General features: G+C 48.1%; 1 protein-coding gene and 1 long non-coding RNA gene across 11 annotated transcripts; one reads left to right on the top strand and one right to left on the bottom strand.

Annotated features, from left to right (window-relative positions):
- Nucleotides 1-3,554: 3,554 nt before the first annotated feature.
- Nucleotides 3,555-6,814, bottom strand: LOC111846011 (uncharacterized). The gene is made up of 3 exons (XR_002838791.2): nucleotides 5,756-6,814; nucleotides 4,200-4,285; nucleotides 3,555-4,084 (listed from the first exon to the last, which is right to left on the bottom strand). It is a non-coding gene; the product is annotated as an uncharacterized lncRNA (long non-coding RNA).
- Nucleotides 6,815-6,887: 73 nt separating this feature from the next.
- elovl1a (ELOVL fatty acid elongase 1a) lies at nucleotides 6,888-19,229 on the top strand. Of its 10 annotated transcripts, none has more exons than XM_023815810.2 (9): nucleotides 6,900-7,027; nucleotides 12,926-12,981; nucleotides 15,727-15,799; nucleotides 15,889-16,079; nucleotides 16,361-16,441; nucleotides 16,535-16,591; nucleotides 16,713-16,818; nucleotides 18,176-18,315; nucleotides 18,485-19,229. In XM_023815810.2, exons 3-9 carry the CDS (start codon nucleotides 15,739-15,741, stop codon nucleotides 18,779-18,781), a joined length of 933 nt encoding a protein of 310 aa, XP_023671578.1. In that variant the 5' UTR covers nucleotides 6,900-7,027; nucleotides 12,926-12,981; nucleotides 15,727-15,738; the 3' UTR covers nucleotides 18,782-19,229. The 10 variants fall into 10 exon arrangements, with proteins under 10 accessions (XP_023671576.1, XP_023671578.1, XP_023671572.1 ...); XM_023815804.2 differs by having other exon boundaries at nucleotides 15,700-15,799; XM_023815811.2 differs by having other exon boundaries at nucleotides 6,925-7,027; nucleotides 12,923-12,981.
- The last annotated feature ends 1,683 nt before the right edge of the window (nucleotides 19,230-20,912 follow it).

Here is a 20,912-nt window from a genome sequence, read left to right as displayed (position 1 = left end):
GTTTACATCTGAGGGGGACCGGCCCCAAGTCAGCTTGCACTTTGTGTGTGCACTGCCTCCTACAGGACACCTGGAGAATAACATGGGCTGCATTCACCATTCAGCATTGTTCTAGCTATGGGGATGGCTGACATTGTTCATGTGAACATGCTCATTCCATGCTATGACATTATAGCACCCCTAATGTATGAATGATCTCCCTCAGGACTTTTGCAGCTTTTTTTATGACCGATCAGCATGACTGCCACTGGCATATATCGCGTGTCCAGTAACGGGGGTGAATGAGGCCCCCAGATGTGGCTGCAGTCCCACAATACAGACGGATTCCTGGAAAACATGGTCGACTCAGCCAAGCCCAAAAATGGTGTCGTCTCCTTAAAGTTCCTCCAAAGCCAAGGAGGACATTCTGGCCTTTAAGAACATAAGAACATAAGAAATTTACAAATGAGAGGAGGCCGTTCGGCCCATCAAAATCGTTTGGGGAGAACTTAACTAATAGCTCAGAGTTGTTAAATTTTACCTAGCACTGATTTAAAGGAACCCAGGGTTTTAGCCTGCACTACTTGGACAGGAAGACTATTCCATACTCTAACTACACGCTGTGTAAAGAAGTGTTTTCTCAAATTCAGTTTAAAATGTTCTCCTGCTAATTTCCATGGTACTTATGGCCACAAGTTCTAGTATTTAAACTAATATTGAAGTAGCCACTGTCTCAGCCTGAAGGACCAAAAACATCCTCAGGTCTGAAGCTTCCTCAGCCACGCTAACCGGCCCTGGCTTGTCACCCGACGCCACGTGACCTGTGTCGGTTCTCGCTGGGGATGTGGGTGAAGTTCAGCACCTCCCCTTATGCTCTTCTGGGGAGGGGACACAAGAAGGGGGGGGTGGACTTAACAAGGGCTCAGTGGAGCCAAAACTTAGATTTTATTCTCAGCGAAAAGGGGGTTTGGGAGGGACTTCTACTGTCAGTTTATTCACAACCGAAGACTGACCCAGAAGACGAGCTTTGGCGGGGAGACTGAGCCACAAAGCCAGACAGTGTGAGCCCTCAGAAGCTCTCGCATATCAAAGGAAGGCGGCCGGGCAAAGGCGGGCAGAGAGAGCCAAGCCAATTTAAAGATTTGGCGTGAGGGAAAAGGAAAGGGAAGATTAAAAGTAATTCCTAATTAGCATGTGAGGCTAAGACCAAATGATGTACTGGATTTGCGCTGCTTCGCTTACCGAAGCGTGTCTTCCGATTTCCATATTTTAAATCCAATTAAAGAACTGAGGGACAATTGCGCTGTGTAAACAATACAAAAATGCTGCCCAGTCCTGCTTCATGAAAATACCCACCTCACATCAGAAGTATTACATCAACAAGGCTTTGCTAGGAGCACAAAATGGGGACTGTTTGTTTATTAGTGAGACTCAGTTTAAAGTTCTTACAGTCCGCAAACAACAGAAAGCTGTCAGTAGAGCACTGTCGACCTGGCAGGCCGAGGCGCAGATGCGTGACGCAGCTGGAGAAGCAGGCAGACAGCAGTGTGAGATGACATGCACACATACACACGTCCAATATACAGTGTGTTTTGTATGTGTGTGCGCAGGCATGATTCGGCAGACCTGTGTGAGATCCATCTGAGTTGCTGAGACGCGTTTGCCGCTGAATCTGGAGGTGGAGCAGCCCCCTCTCCCCCCGACCGCTCACCTCCTTCTCCGTCATTTACCATCATTTACCAGGTCCCGCATTTCACTGCACCACCAGGCAAATTAAAATCATTAGTTTGTTTCCCCAAACAGCTAAATCATACAGCCTCAATTACTGCATCAAAGGCTGAGCTTCTGTGGAGAATCGCTGCTCTTACATCCGTCTGGCATTAAGGAGAAGCTCGTTTATCAGCCGGATGTCCTTGTAACACACATACAAACACAAACATACACATAAACACATACACACGAATGCACACATACAAACACACATCTAAATACATACACACACATAAACAGATACGCAAGCTCATTAACACACACACTGCGTTCTGGGAGGCCCTGTCAGCACATGTAGCTCACCGAGTCGTATTCCACGATTCTTTTGGAAAAACTGGGGGGGTGGGGGTGCCCAGAGGATAGTCTAGGCCCTGTCACCCTGCCGTCCATCTCTGGTCCTACTAACGTTTCATGAAGCTGCTCCGAGGAAGCTGACATCCTAGGGTGACCTAGGGAAGTAACGGAATCGACTCTGGGTGACAGTGACAGCCAGTGAGAGCCTCGGAATCACACCTTTAGGGTCCAAGCTGAAGATGCACCGAGATGCGTGAAGCACTGGGCCACTAAGAGGTGAGCTGCTCGCTGATGCTAATATCAAGAGCTGAAGCAGCACGCCAATCCTCCTGTGAAAAAAGACCAACGCAAGAGAGCAAATCGTCTAAAGATGTGCTTATGGAAGACCTTCCTGAGGCTGCAGAGATGAGCAAATTGTACCTTTTAACCAGAGTCCCCATGTGGACGATGTCTGAACTCACTGCATGGAGGATTCTCATCATACAAACTGAAGCTCATGATATGGAACCATCTGCTGGTTCTCACACGCCTCCGACTATGGCTCAGTCCTTAAAACACTTGCACACTGTGATGGTACTTAAATCTATGCAGACTGTACACCTTCAATACTTAATTTATGCACAGTCTTCGGAGCGACCAGGTGTACACATACATAGTTATACATGTTGTATAACTATGTATGTGACAAGGAATCTTGATGTGAGGTGTTTAACAGGACTGGGACGAAATTGTTGAAAACAACCCAGATCATAACCCAGATCTGGAAGTGATCAGATACTCGACGCTGGTTGGTCTCCGTCTTGTGCGCAGTTCAAGTTTAAACCACATGAAGGTCTGTGCAATGCTGCCCCCTAGTGGGTAAAACTATAGGTAACAGAAACTCGTTGTGTTTGAGGATTATAATGGAAAAAATACGGAGAATTAAGCTCCAGCTAATATGTTTAAGAAGGATTTTGTGGTTGTAACAAGTTTGAAATTCTGTATCGACGGCAACCACTCAATTGCATTTTTATTATTGAGGCTTGTAGTTTCATTATTTTATAATATCCTACATAATATTAAAATTTTCTTTAGCCGCATATTTTATGTTTCAGGTAGGCTACTTTGCATTACGGAAAGACACCCCCTCCCTCAGTCAGGAATGAAAGTAATGACTAAGCCGGGCTAATACACTGCGAGCATCAACAGGCCATTCTGACCCAACCACTGACACACCGACAGCCAAAACAGGTTTTCATGGAATTCCTGCGATTACGAATATGTTGTAAATCCAAATGGTGGCTCTTCACTAAGCGAAAACAATAGTAGAACTTTTACAAGACCGACATGAAATGTTATGTTTTTATTACCCCGTTCCCTGTTGTGAAATGTCCTTTTTAAAATAAATACCGATTTTTTCCCCAGTGCTGAAAATCGCTTCCCATTACGGCCACCAGATAGAACTGAATAACAACATATATTCATTTGCATCGACCTTCAACCATTTTTATATGATAATGTATTGGTATTTTTTTAAATTAAATTACACTCTACAGTGTACAGAGAAACAATTCACTAAAAGGCTCAATACTATCGAAAACTTCACAGGTAGCTCCTCCTACAGGTAACTTTAGGAATTGCAATTTTTCGCCCAACTATTTTTCCATTTCCTGACTGGAAAGAATTATCTGTTTCCAGTGGTCTGAGCATTTTACAGCCAGGCAAACTTTAAGCTTGGTATGTATATGAAAATGACCACTTCCTTTATTTGTTAGCATAATGTAAAAATTACACATACCTATTAACCCAGAGTATTATATTATATTATATTATATTATATTATATTATATTATATTATTATATGTTGACTGGCAGATGGAAGCATCTCTTTCTGGGGATACAGCAGTCCGTCAGTCCGCCTTCGGTGACCTTTGTTCTTTACTCTTTCTCTCCTCACTATCACACCAGCTTCTCCTGCAGTCCAGGCCTCGCTGGATTCCTCACTGGGTCACATTATTTGGTCTATGGTCTATCCACAGCCACGGCAGGTATCCTCCAGGCCCTGAGACACATACCCACCCATAAGGGGAAGAATTTCAGTGCTTAACCATTAAAAAAATATATTTTCATATTCTTGTTTTGATTTATGTCATTGATGATTGTGGCCAGGTTCATACATGTATGTGTTTCAACAGGAGGCTCTGCATCCATTCATTTATCTTCTAACTGCTCATCCTAATCTGACTCGTAGGAGGCCTGAAGTCTAGTGGTGGATAAAAAACACATGAATTGTATTCACCTCAAAAGCTGGTCTTGACCTCGGCCTATGACGAATATTCTCCTTGGCAAACTTTTTTCTGCTGTGCAGAAATAATAAGAAATTCAACTGGTTTGACCATAATGGCAGCTCTCTTCTAGCAGGCTGTTTATACTCAAACAAAAATTGTGAGTTTAATGTTTCATCTCTGCTGTGAATGGGAGACATTACTATAAGCCAAAATAAATATATATGGATCTGAATTCATTTTTGCTTATAGATAGAGCCTGGAGCTGAAGCCCACTTTGGCACATCGTCAACAAGTTCATTCCTGCAACAGTGAAATGCCCAGTATCAAACTGGGGATTAATTCCTAAACAATATATCAGCAGTGTGCTGTAGCGGCCCCGCTGGGGATCCCCGCTGGTTGTTATTAAGAGCGGCCTTCCCCCCCACCAGTGAAAAGTGCTTTTATGGCACAGTGTTTAGCTTTCGGGGTCTAAGCTGTCCCACAGGACTGGCAGACCGGTCAGCACGTGTGCCCGCAGACACTTGCTGGCCGTCATGCTCTAACTTTCCGCTCATTTGCTGCTGTGCAGGAGAAACGGTGCATCTCATACATTTCCTTACATGTCTTCCGTTTCTTCTAAAGCTTAATCAGACTCATCAATGCTGCTGTGAACTATGCAATTAGCAGTGACTTAGAGCAAGAGCAGACTCTAATGTAATAACAGATAAAGAATCCAGGTGACAGTGACTCAGAAAAGGTTTTGTTCTCAGTTGCACCTTGTAAAATCTGCATGGTACAAATGTTGTTTGTCTACAGTCACCCACCGGAAGCTTCTACTGGCACCCACCGGAAGCTTCTACTGGCACCCACATTTTCACATTTCGTCACTGTGTATGGACTGGGATTCTCCTGTATTCTCCCTGATTCTGCAGAGATAATGTGCGTATCTGGGAGTTTGCTGTCCTGTTACATGGTCCTGGTTTCTCCTGGATATGTACCAGGTTCGGAGGTCACACCACAGTGCCTGCAAGCCAGCATTTACATCTCAAATCTTGGGCCACCAGGTCTTCTTCAGTTGGTCAAAAGTCTTATCTTGATTGGTGGTCCCTCCTCTAAAATCCCCCCCATTGGCCCACTGTGTGTCCTCAGACATGATTAGCATTATGTATATGGTTATTATCATTATTATTATTATTATTATTATTGTGTATTATATAGTCTGACAAACATTGAATGCATTACACAAAATGATACAATGTAAATGATGAGGCAAAATAATCAATGCAATGTATAATATAACAGAACAGAATGTTTTAAAAGAGATGATATTATAGAATAGGATAGAAATGCTTTTTAGGAACATAAAGGATAAACGAACTGTTACACATTCACAAGAGCAAATCATGCTTCTGCATGGCGATTCACGACAACTCTGCCTTACAGGAGGCCAGACGACCCACACTGACCATCCATCCAAGATGGCATCCTCCTCTTCAGGCATCATGTCTAATGTTGTGGTCTTCCATATGGAAGCCTCCTCCTCAGCTTGCAGGACACCAGCTTGGCCTTGTGCTGCTGCAAAACACAGAAAAAACAGAAAAGAGGCCACATATTGGGGAAAGGATTAAGAACGACAGTGGAAATGATGAGGGTTTGACTTGCTCTTCTCCTCTTTTGATCCATCCCTCTCTCTCCTCACTCTTCTCTACATTCTCTTCTTGGATCATCCTGTAACTCCTTCAAACAGTATCATAATAGGTCCTGCAGGATGCTAGAGAGAGAAACGCTTGTTGGGCATATTAAATGCAGCCCATACAGTATAAGTATTAGTTCAGGACATGAGACATCATCGTCCCTAACATGGACAGGCCTGATTATCTGGACTCACATCTTATCATTTAAGGCAAAGCTTTGATCGAGGCACCAACAAAAGACTTTAGCTGATCTTGTTTGTGGATCATATGTGTGCTTGTTTGCCCACCGGGTGCAGCTCCCTGTAAGGGTTAATTAATTTGGGGTGGCCATCTTCCATGATAATTACATTAAATGGATTAATATATTTGTTAAAACTAACTCTCATGTGTTAAATAATGGCAGTAATGCAGAAATCAATTAGAACATCTTAAGCTGGGATTAGGCCCTATATCCAAAGCCATGGTGATCGTGTGGTCGGCTGTCAGTTACTGTAATGCCATCAAAGGCACGTCTGGAACTTAAGACATCTGTTTACGTAAGTACCATTCATGAATTGTAATTTTTTTACAGATTGAAAAATTGTATCAACACAAGACCACGTGATGATCTAATGAGTTTTAACATCAACATAGTACAGTGTTCGCATGGTGTTAGCCGCGCCGACACCGAGATCCAGAGGAAGGCAAATCAACAGATCATGCAATAAAACTGCAGGCTACAGAAACTTGAGAGATGCCCGTAAGGATGTGAAGGTGAGTAGTCCGACGCCTCCTTCATTCCTATCATCGCACACATGTTGCTCTTTAATGACTGTACTGACAGCTCCGTTTAGGGAACGATCGAGCCCATAATACTCGGAAAGGCGTCTCCGGGCGCAGCTCGGCGTGGGCCGGACCCGCCTTTGCCGAAGGGCCGGCTCTGCGCGCTCATAAGCCCCGGAATGGTGGCTTCTCGGATGTGGGAGGAGGCTGCACATCAGAAAAAGCGACCGGGCTTCATGTTATTTCCTCTTCAGTCTTCCCTGCCGTGCATGTGCCGCTGAGGTGGGTGTCCCGCTTCCGCTTTTTTCCGCCAGTTAAAGCATGAATTGTAACTCTGAAGCTGCTCGGGAGCTTCGCCTGCTTCGATGTTGCGAGCCGCGAGTTGTTCACCCCAAAATGGAGCGACCTGCGTCCCTTAAGCAGCCCGGCGCGCTTGGCGAGTGCGGAAGCTGGCCGCTCCTGCTAGGGTTCCCGTCACGCACTTTGTTCACTATTTGGATATTTGTTTAAAGCTGCTTTGTTATGTAAATTCAATCACTTTGGAATGACCAAAGTTTTTTTTTTATTCCTCCCCTCAACTTTAGTATCTTTATTTGGTAGTCAATACGCAAAAAAGAAAACGGTCTAACATTTAATTGCGTTGTTTGTATTTTCTTTTCCACAGCAACGGAAAGCTGTAGTTTCCAGCTGAATTCGCGTTGCGCCGCGGTCGCATCTCTGCGCCTTACAATCCGCCGTAAGACGCGCAATTTCACGCTTAAGTGCAGCTGCGCGCATTTTGCGTCATTTATTGTCGGGAATCTTTAAAAGCGCGTGACCTTGAATTGCATTGCTTTGTCTTATTGGACAAATTTTAACGTTCATCGAACGTTAATATAATGGCAAACGGGGGACACACATGAGAGTATAAATGCACTGCGTTCCTTTTTAGTAGTAATTCTAATCTGCGGACATCTTGGCTCAGTTCCCCCCCCCCCCCCCAAAAAAAAAAAAAATAAAAAAAATACTGTCCAGACAAGTGTTATGCCAAATTAAACAGCTGTTTTGCACTGGTTTACGTTTAGCTCCTTAAAACAGAGGCTGAACCGCTCCTTCCTGTAGCTCCAGCCCGGCATCAGTCTGACGGTAGGCGGAGGCCGCGTTTGCCCGGGGTGAATGGGCAGTCTACAGGCTGTGTGACTGCTGATCTCTGCCTGACAGGAGGGGGTTTCTTTGGGTTTGTTTGCTCTTCGTGTAACTTTGGTTTTCTTTCCCCAGCCACAGCAGCTGTGCTCTGGGCGGTTTCACTCGGATTGTTCCTGGTGCCTTTCATCTTTGATTAGAAATGTCCTGGAGGTCACTTACACTTTCTGTTCCTGGTTACTTTGTATTCCAGCTTACATGGCGTCTTGTCTGCATGAACGATAGGCAAGTCACACAGAAGGTTTGATGGCTAGTTGCTGATGTGCTCTCGGTGTCTGGATGTGAAGCCGTGAATCCAAGGCCCTGGCTGTGGATCCATCGGACCATAGTGGAGTTCCTGTTTCAAACACCTGTGTTTGAGCTGTAAGAGTTAAACCTCCCAACCATAAGGTGGCGCACTTGCACGTCAGATGTGGTTGCCATAAAATGCATTCCCTCCTGTTAGTTTGTTTAGGTTCCTGTTAAGCATTTCTGAATTGTCCGCTAGTGCAGTGTTAAGCCAATTGTTTTAAATTGACACTAGATTCTGAACTCATGGAACGGGTTGATTTAGCTCTGCTGTTGCATGTATGTATAATAGGCTGCCTGGTTCGTGCTCTGTGATAGCTTGGTGGGAAGGGCCTCATTTTGTGTTAACCTGCCACCCTTGTATGGTGACACTTGCCACTGTGGTGCATTTAGCAAGATGTGTGGTATGTTGCGTAAGGCTGCTGCCCCCTAGTGAAAGTGTGGCGTGACACTGGAATATAAATGCTGCCGTGGTGTCAATCCTGTACCGTTCGGCGGAGTATGTGACAGCCACCCAGATCTATAAATAGGGTAGTTTGTTTGAGTGCTGAGCGTCTGGTACCGAATGGTAGCTGACTCGGGGAAAGCCCACTGCTGCTGGGTTTGATCCGAGGCCCGTGTGTTTGCAGAGAAGCTGTCCCACTTCAGCGTTTTTTGCATTAAGCTAAAACTAAGGCATCTGTATTCTGATGCTTCCCACTGCATTTTGACGCCTGTCAGCAAGGTCACAGACACCAAGAATCCTTTGTCTTCTGGTGCCCCGTTTTGGGGGGGGGGCAGGCTTCGTCCACACAGCGAGATGCATGGTTATTCCAAATGCCCCTTTAATTAAAAGGGTGGGGAGATAAATGAACACTTTGTTTCCCCGGACAGCTCCAGCGGCATTCTGTGAAAGGGCCCTCAGTGCGTGGGGGGCTCGTGGGGGCTCGTGGCGCTCTGCAGGGCAGCGCTGACCCGTCCGTCTGGCAGCTTATGGCCCAAACACGCTGCTGTGTTGGGTACAGCAATACTGTACAGCTGAACACAGTGGCTGTGTTCGTTAATGCTTTTATGCTAAATGAGTGTAAGGTTATTTAATTGGCAGGTCGTGGGGGACGAAGCTGAGAATTCCCTGAATGTGATGATCAGGCAGTTAAAATGTGTCCCGGCGATGCCTGGTTTGGACCTGAACAGCCTTTACTACTGTCATGTGGAGGTTGGCTGTCCGGTCCATGGCGAGTGTGGGTATTTCCCAGCCTCTATGTGGGATCTTGCATGCTTTCATTTAGCTGGAAATGGGGAAATTAGATCGGTTGGATTTCTGTGGTCACGAGGTCCACCCTTCAGCTCCCAGTTCCCCCAGATTTCCCATTAAACAGGAATGGAGACGAATTTACTTATTTAATTTAGTCAGAAACCACAACGGCCAGCACATTTAAACCCGTGAAGGAACAGGTTGCTCTCTGTGAAAGACTAATGCTGGAAGCTATGGCTCAGCTGGACTCAAATATAGTGTCTTTGTGCCAGCGAGCTTCCAGCCCAGGGGGGAGTCGGCACGGGCTGCCCCGGTGCAGGATGGGTTGCCTGCCCCATCCGCGATGGCTGACATCATGGTTGAAGTTTCAGTTAACTTGCTGAAGGACAAGCAGGTCAGAGAGTATGAGTGCATGTGTCTGTGTGTGTCTTTCCCTCCCCCCCCTTGGTGTCACGGCCGGATAGAGGCTCTAGGTTGCCCAAGGCTCTGTGCTTGAAAGCAGAACTTTGAAATGTGAGGTATGTTGACATCTAATGCAAATGTGTGAAAATGTTAGAAAGGGAGAATGCAATTTCTTTGAAGTCGCAGCGGGTCACAGTATATATAACCCTGTGGTAGAGTGAGACTTGCGGTTTTGATACGTACGAAACCCTTTTTTTGGGGGGGGCTTGTGTGTTGTGCGGGCAGTCGGCTGATGACACCTGCGATAAGATGTCTGATCTGTCACATCTGTGTGTTGATGCGGTTCAGTGTCTGTGACAGTGTCGCTGCAGACCGTTTACTCGCTGAAATCCAACCCGGGCTTTCCCATTCCTAGCCTACTAACCATGCTGGACTGATTGGGAACACTGGTCTGTGATGGATGGTATGGTTTTGAAAGTTGTCTAGTGACTGTACTGCTGATCTGAACAGGGTATTTTTTTTTTGGGGTGGGAGGGGTCACAGTGTTGTTGAGTGCAACTTGGATCTCAGCATCTGCACCCATATTCTAGCTAAGGACCTGCATCTGGTGGCTTAAGGATTAGGTTGGTGAGTGCCCCCTATAGGCTGCAGGTTGCTAGAGCCCTGCTTTTGTGCCCTTTGACCAGTGTTGTGCGTAAGGAAGTGCGTTTTCTCTGCAGTAGGCAGGTGAGTCAGACGGCCTCCACCCTGCCTTCCAGTTATCCAGGAATGCTGTGTGGAGCCGCTTGGGATAGACTTACGAGGTGTTTTCTTTTTTTTTTTTTAGGTCAAAATTTGCATGGGGGCGACTATAATCATCCCAGAGCACAAAGGCCATGGTAACCGGAGACCTCTTTTAGTAAATGGTGACCGTCTCTGTTCTGCATGATTATGTCTGGAGCAAAAAAGGCAGGAGACAATCCAGGAGGACCTGGTGGGGCGGGGTGGGGCGGGGCCCACTGGTGGGGAGAGGCACCTCCCAGGGTGTCACTCCCATATGCTTAGGTGTGTCTGTGGTGGGGGTGTAGATTCCCATCTGAAAGCGGGGGGTCTCGGGAAGCCCAGGGTGTGGCCGGAACCTGCAGTCGTGGTATTCAGCAGAGTGGCCAGCCCAGTCTGGGCAGTTTCATTTGGGAAACCCTTCCCTCTGTTTTCAGCTGCAAACCCCCCCCCCCCCCCCCCAGCCTGGCTGCATTCCTGCCACTCGGGGTACCTGGGGAGCCCCTTGGGCTTCTGGGGATGTATCGCCTGTCAGGTGACCCACCATAAAGTGTTAACAATGCAGTTTGCTTGCCCCCCGAGAGAAAGCCACCCCCCCCCCCCCCCCAACATTGTAGGTGGCCCATGATATGCTGCCTGTGTTTCTGCCAGATGGAAATTCCAGCGTGTGCGGGGGGGCGGACTCGACAGGTTAACGTGCCAAGTGGCGGTAGCTGGTACTGTTGGTCTGTCCTGTTCTCCTTCCTCTGGATCGAGGAGTATGTATGAATGTTTATGTTAGGGCTGGTTTTGTGTCCTGCAGGTCGCTGTGAGTGATTACACCCATCGGAATGAAGCGCTGTCAGAAAGTGTCCGTTCCTGCTTAATGTTTCTAGGTGTATCAGAGCTGCTTGTCTCCGTCTGGACCAGCTCGCGCCCCTAAGTGCTGCCGCATTGTTCACGCAGACGTTAATGCGGGGCTCTAGCGCGCTGCTCTTAACTGAGACGCCGGCTTTGTGGCCTAAATCTGCCTGAGATGCCGTTCAGTGACTTGCTAAAGGTTTTTATGGCTGATTTACCGCGCCGTCGTGTGGGGGAAGCCTGAGTGCACAAATGTGAATCTAACTTATTTGACGTGCCAGCAAGTTTTAACGGCCCGGGCTGAGAGGAACTCGTGCGCTGCTCTTGGCGACGTCGGAATATTTCTTCACATTGAAATAAACTGCATGTTTCTAATTTGAGAAACAGTGTGTAGGTGTTCTGTCAGGTGGAACGTCACTGCTGTTAAAACTGAAATGTCTTTGGTACCTGATTTTGCTTGAGGGGGGCATTACTGCAGCAGTGTGAACGGTCCCAAAGCAGTGCTTTGATTGGGCCCCTGCACTGGTTTGGGGGGCTTCTCTCAGGCCCCTGAATTGCTGCTGTTCCTGCTCGGGGCTCCCTGCTCCGCAGGCAGGACTGTCTGTCTGGGCCTCCGCAGTTCACCCTCTGGTTATGCGAGAGGGTCAGGTCAAACCAGTCCTGCCGGCTTCTAGTGAAACCCATCTTCTGCTGCGACGTCTCTCTCTCTCGTGCCCCTGCTCGCTCTGCGGAACACCTCACACTGCACAATGGCCGGCTTCCGTTTGGTGCCGATTTAAACAAAAGCAGACGGGCGTATCTGGACATCTGTGCTGAGCGTTAATGTTTGTGTTCAGTTAATTGTTGGGTGTCTGACTATCACCCAGAACTATAGTAAACACCAGTCCTCCGAACGATGGGTAATTTATATATGCTTGTTAGCGGGAGTGCAGTGTAACGTTTTCCAGGCTTCTGTGAAAGCGGCATTTGTCTCGTTGCCGTTCGCCCCTCCTCAACAAATCTGGCTGTTTCCAAACAATGGAGCTCTTTATGATAACATTTGCTGCTGATTTCTTGCTGCTGAGTTGTTACCCTCCTGTCTCTGAAAGCCAAGTGGGCAAAACACTCTCTACCTATATAAGCACAAGCCAATCTCTGCTAAGCGGGGGTGGGGTATCAGATATGGGGTGGGGCTTGAGCTCTAGACCTGGCGATGGAGTGGGCGGGGGCCAGTCTTTCCACTCTTCATGCATGTTTAAATTGGGGGGGGGGGGGGGGGGGGTTGCGATGGGCTTTTTCTTTGCTGCGCCCTCTCTGTCACTCACACACATTCTCTTGCACTCCTCCCTTCCGTTTCTTTCTCTCTCTCTCTCCTCTCTCTCTTCTCTCTCTGTGTGAACTAGTTATTCATCCACTTTGTGTTAGGCAGGGTGGAGGCTCAGAGGGCGACAGTACCAGTCAGAGTCACACTCTCTTTCTCTCTCTGTGGACAGCAGGACAGGAGAGCAGCCTCTCACAGCACTGGGGCTCTAAAGCAGAAGGGAATACCGAGGTGAGTGTGACTGGCTGGAGAGCTGCCTTCACTGGCATCACCGCCTAGACCTTAGGGAGCCCGTTCCTTTCAGTTTGTCCAGTAGCTTGGAACTGGCAGCTGGTTTTGTGGTTCGGGTGTCTTGAAGCAGTTTCTGCTTCGAGCTTCCTGCTGGTTTCTAAGTTAGGTAGCCGTTTCTGGAATATGTTACTCTGATTGTGTGTGTGTCACTAGTGATTCATTGACAGCCTCTTTCCGCCGCTGTGGAGAGCGTAAACTTGTCGGTTGGGTTCACTGGCTGTGTCACTGAAAGCCGGCGTTCAGTGCGGCCGCTCGGCTCGTCTTGGGCGACGAGCTGTTCAGGGTGGTGCCTCAGTGGGCTCGTGATGGATCAGTGAGTCACTCTTGCGTGTTACTAGGGAAACATCCCGTGCACTACTTCAGGAAGGTTTCTGAATTTACAGGGCTGCACATTTCCCATGTGGCACAGCTGTCTGCTCTGTGCTGTGGCTTTTATATCGGTGACCCTACGCCATACTGGTTAGCGCCTCTCTGTGGGCTGCCGCTGGGGATCTGGGCTGTGACTTGGGCGGGAGCAGAGCGTGTCCTCCCAGTGGGCCGTGCTGAACTTTCAGGCCTCTAATGAGAGCCGTGTGAGGGTCAGCTGATCTGCAGCCACTCCTTGGATTCCTGCAGACTGACGGCGTGTTCCTGGCGAAGCCGGCTGTGTATCGTTACGACCGTGGCAGCACAATCGCGCTGCTTTTTCCCTGCCCAGTTCATAGTTAGTGCAGCTTTTCACTGTAAGCTGTACTTTAACCCCACAATGCATCACCTCATCCAAATTAATGGTCAGTTGTGCCTTTTAATGTTAACAAGTCTACCTGTTTCCTGGGATAGGGCTCTTTGGGACTTCTGCTTCCAGGCCTGTAGGTGGCGCTGTGATCCTCAACTTCACATGCTGCCCTGTCTCCTTGCAACTGCATCACCTGCTCCAGTGTGTCCCATGTCCTCTCTGTAGATGCCATCCCTGGAGACGCTCCTACAGGTCCATCGATTGGGGCAGGGGCAAGGCCATGACCCCCTCCCCGATTCTCCCCCCCCGACCTGTTACGCTGGGCATCAGGGTGTACAAGGCGGCCTGCTATTCCCCCGAGACAAAGCTGCCCAGTGTCCGGGGGCCTGTTCCTCCAGTCCATCTGCATGGATTAACTGCTGATATATTGCAGGCCTTGTGGACCTGCCCACATATTTTGGGGGGGGGGCTTGAAACATGCCAGGCAGCACCAGCTTTCCACGTGTTGCAGTACGTATCGTGCTCATTTCTCAGATGGGGGAGGGGGTAGATGGTGTCTGGTGCTGGGATGAGTGTGGGACGTGTTGGAGCTCGGTTTGGGTGTGGTGCCTCGTCAGGGTCGGTGTCTGCTGTGCCCACCCAATCCTCTTCTGTTGCACACTCAGTGACACATGGCTTCTGCAGGCAGAACACACTACTTTAGATGCCCAGCAGGGGGCCCTACCTCTGACATGGAGTCTCCCCACCCCGCGACGGCCCTCCCTAGTGTGCCGTTACTCCCGTTTACCTTGGGCGGCTCCTCCACTGTGTTTTTGCCGGGACTCTCTGACCTGTGGCCACCCCCGTGTCGCCTTACTCTCTATGTGTTTAAATCTGGCCCTAGCAAAGAATTAGGAAGTGACTTTACTTTGTAAACAGGGCCAGCTTTTCCACAATCGGAGACTCGGTTGAGACATTTTTTCCAGCAGTTTGTGATGTTTGCCAGTGAACCCGTCTGTCGACTTGTGGAGTTGCCAGGTTACTATGGTGTAGGTGAGAGGAGACCAGCCAGGCCTGTTCAGTCACAGCGGTACGTCTTTTAGCGCTCTCTGCCATTTTGGGCTGGACTCGTTGATTACATGGAATATTCCAGCTTGTTACCAGTAGGCCTCTGGGACTGCAGTTTGGGACGCTTAAGTGGGCTTCCCGTAATCCAGGCTCTGCCCACTACGAGCCCCAGCCCCCGAGATTGGCTGCATTTTATAACCATCACGGTGAATCAGACACGCCTGCATACCTGCTTCCCTCTGGGGTAGGTTAGGCTGATCCCATTACATGGGGATAGTATTTGTTTTGCTGTGGTAGCAGCTGTGCTGATGTACCATTTTAACACAAATGTCTAACTGCCTTCTGGGAGCCAACTCGCTCTTCTGATAAGGTATCAATCTGAAATTTAAACTGGTTGGGTTATGACTTCTGCTATTCAGTCTTGAGTGATCATCAAATAATGGTTGTAAGATTAGCTTAATTAGAGTTGCATGATGACTGACGCGCCTAGCCCACTGTACTCACTGGATGGTCTGTCGCTAAGATATTCATCCTCATTCTGCCAGTGTGATCCTTTCTCTTCTCGCAGGACAAGGTTTGCTTGTGCTTCTGCGATGTCCTCTTTCCTGTGGCTTTGGTCATTTCGGTTTTTGGTGCTGCACAGAACTTTGATCCATTCCTCTGCCATTTGTAGGAAGTGTCCAAGGGGCTCGCTCTTTGGCAAACCCAGGAAAGGGCTTGGTCTGCACTGGCTTTGTGTACAGAACCTGATACCTGTAACTGTAACTGGCGCCTGTTTAGCCTGTTTTGACACTCTTCGCTTGTGGACTTGCTGGAAGCCTCCTGCCTTGTAAAGCGACTTGAATGCTCTCTGACTACATCCTCTGGTGAGGACCTGTCATCACTCCTTGTTTCAGGGTTTCAGACTGTCCTGTGTGTCCTAGACTGCCTTCAAAATGCTACTTGAAGTGGGATCCAACATTATGAAGTTCTACGAGTACCTTCTACGGAGAACTGGTATGACTTCTGTTCTAGTCACTGGCTGCTACTTCTCTGTGGTGGATTGTGGAGGAACCGCTGATTTTATTTGATTCGCCCGCTCCCAGATGGCCGGGTGAAGGACTACCCCCTGATGCAGAGTCCTGTACAGATGACCCTCATCCTCTTGGGGTACCTGTTCTTTGTGCTGTATGCTGGGCCTCGCCTGATGGCCAACCGCAAGCCATTCCAGCTCACGTCGGCCATGATAATCTATAACTTTTCCATGGTGGTTCTCAACGCATTTATTGTGTATGAGGTGAGACCCTAACAAACACTGCTGCATGAACACTGCCTCCTACTGGCCGGGGTAGTGCCCGTGTAACTCTGGTCCAGTTTTTTTTTTTTTGTGTGAAGGACATGACGAAATTTGAGTTTCAGATTTCACAGCCTGTCGACAGTGGATTACATGTGAAAATAGACAAGCATTTCCATCACTGTGATTAAACGTCTGAGCATGACGACATCTTGTACATCACAGCCATTTGGATTGAGTGAGTCAGCAGTGCAGATACGCATCATTAATGTCTCCCTTCCTAGTTCATGATGTCTGGATGGGCAACCACCTACACCTGGAGATGTGACATTTGTGATTACTCAGACAGTCCTGAAGCTCTCAGAGTAAGTGGCATGTTTGTCGTTTTGACTTTGATTCACCTTCTGCAGCGTTTGGGTCGGACTGTAAAATGGACGTTTTGCTTCCTCCCCATGCAGATGGTTCGAGTGGCCTGGTTATTTTATTTTTCAAAATTCATTGAACTTATGGACACGGTATGTATTAATCTTAGAACATAATTTTTAGGTCCTTCAAAGGCTATATGTTGACATCTAGTGTATGGTTCTTGCTGTGTGCTGCCCCCCTGTGGTGACCATTTGGGTTGCATTTTCTCAGGTGTTCTTTGTACTGCGTAAGAAGCACAGCCAGATCACATTCCTGCACATCTTCCATCATTCCTTTATGCCCTGGACCTGGTGGTGGGGGGTCACCTTGGCACCTGGTAAGTTTCAGTGCTGTTAACCGGGATGGTTGGGAAGTTCTGGTTAGCTGAGTGCTTGGGGAATGGGCTTGGAGCCCAAAGAGTGCTGGATCTCCAGAGAGGCACTGCCAAAAAACCCAGAATTCTCCAGGAAAATAACTGTATAAATGTTAATCAGGGCGGTGCAGTGGTAAGCAGCCACCTCGCACCCCCAGGGCCCGGCTTCCGTGTGCATGTTCTCCCCGTGGCATTTCTGCCCTGTACTCCATTTCCTCCCGTAGTTCAAAAACATGCTGAGAGAAGTTGGAGTCACGAAATTGCCCATAGGTGTGCCTGTGTGTGTGAATGGTGCGTGAGTGTGCCCTGTGATGGGTTGTTCCCTGCCTTGTGCCCTGTGATGGGTTGGTGCCCCATCCTGGGTTGTTCCCTGCCTTGTGCCCTGTGATGGGTTGGTGCCCCATCCTGGGTTGTTCCCTGCCTTGTGCCCTGTGATGGGTTGGTGCCCCATCCTGGGTTGTTCCCTGCCTTGTGCCCTGTGATGGGTTGGTGCCCCATCCTGGGTTGTTCCCTGCCTTGTGCCCATAGGCTCTGGACCCCCCACAACCCTGAATAGGATAAGCAGTTGCAGAAAATGGATGGATGGATGGAAATGTCAATCGCATGCTAAAAGCATTGGTCTCGTTACGCAGACCGCATGTCTGAAACAGCTGTACAGCTTTTGCTTCTGTATCCCATGCATGACCACGGTTTGCATGACTGTTCCTTTAATTACTCTGATTATGTTAAGAATCAGGGTTGTAATGAAGCGGCTCTTTCTCAGGTAAGCAAAGACTATATTAGCAAAGGGTAGATGCCGACTGCTGTTCCAAATTTTAACTCTTTTCCAACTGAGTAACTTGTGGCATCACAGCATTGGAAGTTAACAGCGTTGGAATCTACCTCACCATGCCGTATCGTTGGAAACGGTGTTGTTTGGGTTGGTGTTGTTATGCAGCTAAACCTGTTTAGTGAGTTGAAAAGTCAGAGCAGCTTTGGACTTCCTAAATCCCACACCCCCTCACCTGTAATGACTCTGCTGACCAACGGGATACTAACACCATCCCCTTGTCTGCAGCTCGGTCACCCCCTCCCCCCCATGAGGCCTGGTCTTTATTCATCCTGCAGTTCATAATGGGTAGAAAAATTCCAAATTCACTTCCAGGAATGATTGACAGTGTTCTGCTGGCTGAAGTCCAGGCCTCTGTCTCCCAGACCTGGGGGGCCTGTAGGTCCCTGGTCACCTTCCTTTTCCTGCTGTCCACCCAGAAGGCCAGTGACAGTCAGGGCTGCTCATATGAATGTGAGAACTATACTATTTGCATGTTTTTGATACTTACTGCAGGGGGAATGGGCTCCTTTCACGCCATGGTAAACGCAGCGGTCCATGTCATCATGTACTTTTACTATGGTCTTTCTGCCGCCGGTCCCCGTTTCCAGAAATTCCTCTGGTGGAAGAAGTACATGACTGCAATTCAACTGGTATGTAGCCATAAACTTGCACTTGACACTGACAGATTTTACAGAATGAATGCTACATTTCAGGCTCCATTGGCTGTAGGATGCCAGCCTTTGGCCCGGACCTGAGGGCTTCTCCATGCTGGCTTTGCTTCTGATGTTTGAGATACTTATACCTCTCTCTCCACCTCAGATCCAATTTGTACTGGTGTCCGTTCACGTCTCCCAGTACTACTTCATGAAGAAGTGTGACTACCAAGTCCCTCTCTTCATCCACCTCATCTGGATCTATGGTACCTTCTTCTTCGTGCTCTTCTCCAACTTCTGGATCCAGGCCTACGTCAGGGGCAAGCGGCTGCCCAAGCCGGTGTCGCACCAGAATGGCGTCAAGGCCGAATGCCCTGTGGCGGCCAACAGCAAGCACCTAGAGAACGGCACCCTGGCTCATGGAAATGGGTCGACCCAAAACGGCAAAGTGAAGGAAGTCTAGTGTCTTAAAGGAACCTTGACCAATACGGATTCAAAAATGTTTGTTCTGAAATTTCTTTAAAAAAAGGAGGGGAAAAAAAAAAAAAGCTGATTGGATTCAGAAATTGGTTCCCCCTGTCTGTTCAATGGGGGCGCTGTTGGAGCGTGACATATGAAGAGACCACCTCCGAAGTCCTCTGTAGCAATTATCGGTTTCTGTCCCTACACCTGGGGCTCACAGTGGCCTCTAGCTCCCATTTTGACACTCCTGCCACCTTTGACCTTTGCCCCTGCTTTTCGGCGAGTATGATGGCTGTGGGAGGAGATGAGTTGTACAGTTCCTACTGAAACTTGAACATAATTGTAAATAAAGTTTATCAAAGCCAGTGGGAAAGTGCTGTCGAGACATTTTGCTACTGTATAAGTTAAATGCAATAATTTGAAATAAACCCAATTTTAAAATAAAACAAGGCATGTGCTTCACTGTAGGTGAATTTAAATGAAGTAAATTACTCTAACTTAAGCCTCGTCATGAATATGACTATAAATTGACTAACCGCCCACAGTGTGACATTGTTGGGCGCTTTGTGTAAACAGGCCGTGACCCTAATGATTTATGAAAGAGAAGCGACAGGGCCCTCCTGGGCTTAGTCACGACGACGGCTAATGTTACTCTATGTGCAAAGGTGGTGTAGCTCCCTGGAAAATGCATCGATGCAGCTAGTTTTAGGTTTGTCTGCTCGCCAGAATAGAGACTGTTCACACACAACACCATGGCAGACATGTGAACCCTGGTCCCAGAGGTGTTAAGCAACAGCACTAACCACTACACCACCAAGCCACACCCATCCAGACCCCCCCTGAAAATCAGCCATGAAATATCATTTAAAAAGTCAGGTAGCTTTTATGATAGTTCTGATATTCTTGTGACATAAATTTAAGCTTGCCATTGGGGGGGTGCGTGGCTAAGTCTCTGTGCCTGTAATCAGCAGGTTGCTGGTTCAAGCCTCACCTGGGTACATCTGCCAGCCCCTAATCCCCAACTTCCTGGGTGCTGCTAGGGGTGGCTGCCATCCACAGCCAACCAGCTGAGCCCAAGTTGGGGGACAAGTGTTTTAAAAGGCAGTTTCCCCCTGGTTGTCAGTAAGGTGTCAATTATTCTTTTTAGTTTCATTTACTAAAACTCTATACTTCTTTTGCCCAGAGGAAACCCCATGAGACAGGGAGAACATGGAAACACCAACACACACCACCCTGGCAGGGACTTGAGCCTTGGTCCCAGAGGTGTAAGGCAACAGCACTTACCACTACACCACCACACATGTATGCCACACACATACAGACCCTGAAAATCAGTTGTGAAATATCATTTACAAAGTCAGGTAGCTTTTATGATAGTTCTGATATTCTTGTGACATAAATTTAAGTTTGAGATTTGGGGGGGGGTGGTGCATGGCTGTCTCTGTGCCTGTAATCAGCAGGTTGCTAGTTCATGCCTCACCTGGGTACAGCTGCCAGCCCCCTAACCACCAGCTCCTTGGGGGCTGCACTTTACAGTCAGCTTGCTTTCACCACCAGAGAGTTGGGTAGGTGGCATAAAGAACTTTAAAGTATCAAATTTTAGTTCCATTTGGTCAAATTATGTTTTTACCCAGAGGAAACCTCACAATGACACAGGAAGATACAAACTCACACACACGGAGCCATGGAACATGAAGCCAAGTCCCAGAGGTGAGACAACACTGCTTATCACTGCACCACAATGTCACTCCTAAAGTCTTCTCCCACTTGCCTGAAATTTCTTGGAATGCCAGCCCTTACTACCACATGGTGAGATTACCTCAGGATGTAATACTTATTGGCCACCTACCTGCAGACTGCAAGGCAGAATGCATAGGGCCTGTGTTCACAGACTACCATTACACTGTCTCAAAACACTTCGGTTTCACCCTAATAGTTAGTGAAGCATGCTTGTGATTGAGTCTCCAACCCTGACATACACTAAGATACCACCACCCAGAAACCACTCTCCCCAAGCGCTAAATAGCTGTCTGTTGCTCACACATGGGTTAAATACAAACCTGTTCTGTCATCACTTTCAGCATCCCTGCCCAAAGCCCCCAGAGTGAGCATGGGGTGATAGACAGGAAGGA

This window comes from Paramormyrops kingsleyae, chromosome 21 (assembly GCF_048594095.1).
Source record: "Paramormyrops kingsleyae isolate MSU_618 chromosome 21, PKINGS_0.4, whole genome shotgun sequence".
NCBI classification, from domain to species: domain Eukaryota; kingdom Metazoa; phylum Chordata; class Actinopteri; order Osteoglossiformes; family Mormyridae; genus Paramormyrops; species Paramormyrops kingsleyae.
The sequence above is the reverse complement of the archived record's forward strand: the minus strand, read 5'-3'. Positions and strand labels throughout refer to the sequence as shown.

Bases quoted from the DNA above. Each gene is read 5' to 3' on its own strand.
- elovl1a (XM_023815808.2), top strand. From the start codon at position 15,739: ATGCTACTTGAAGTGGGATCCAACATTATGAAGTTCTACGAGTACCTT. The intron at 16,592-16,712 runs GTATGTATTAAT...GCATTTTCTCAG, and splicing joins TCATTGAACTTATGGACACG to GTGTTCTTTGTACTGCGTAA. The intron at 18,316-18,484 runs GTATGTAGCCAT...TCTCCACCTCAG, and splicing joins ACATGACTGCAATTCAACTG to ATCCAATTTGTACTGGTGTC.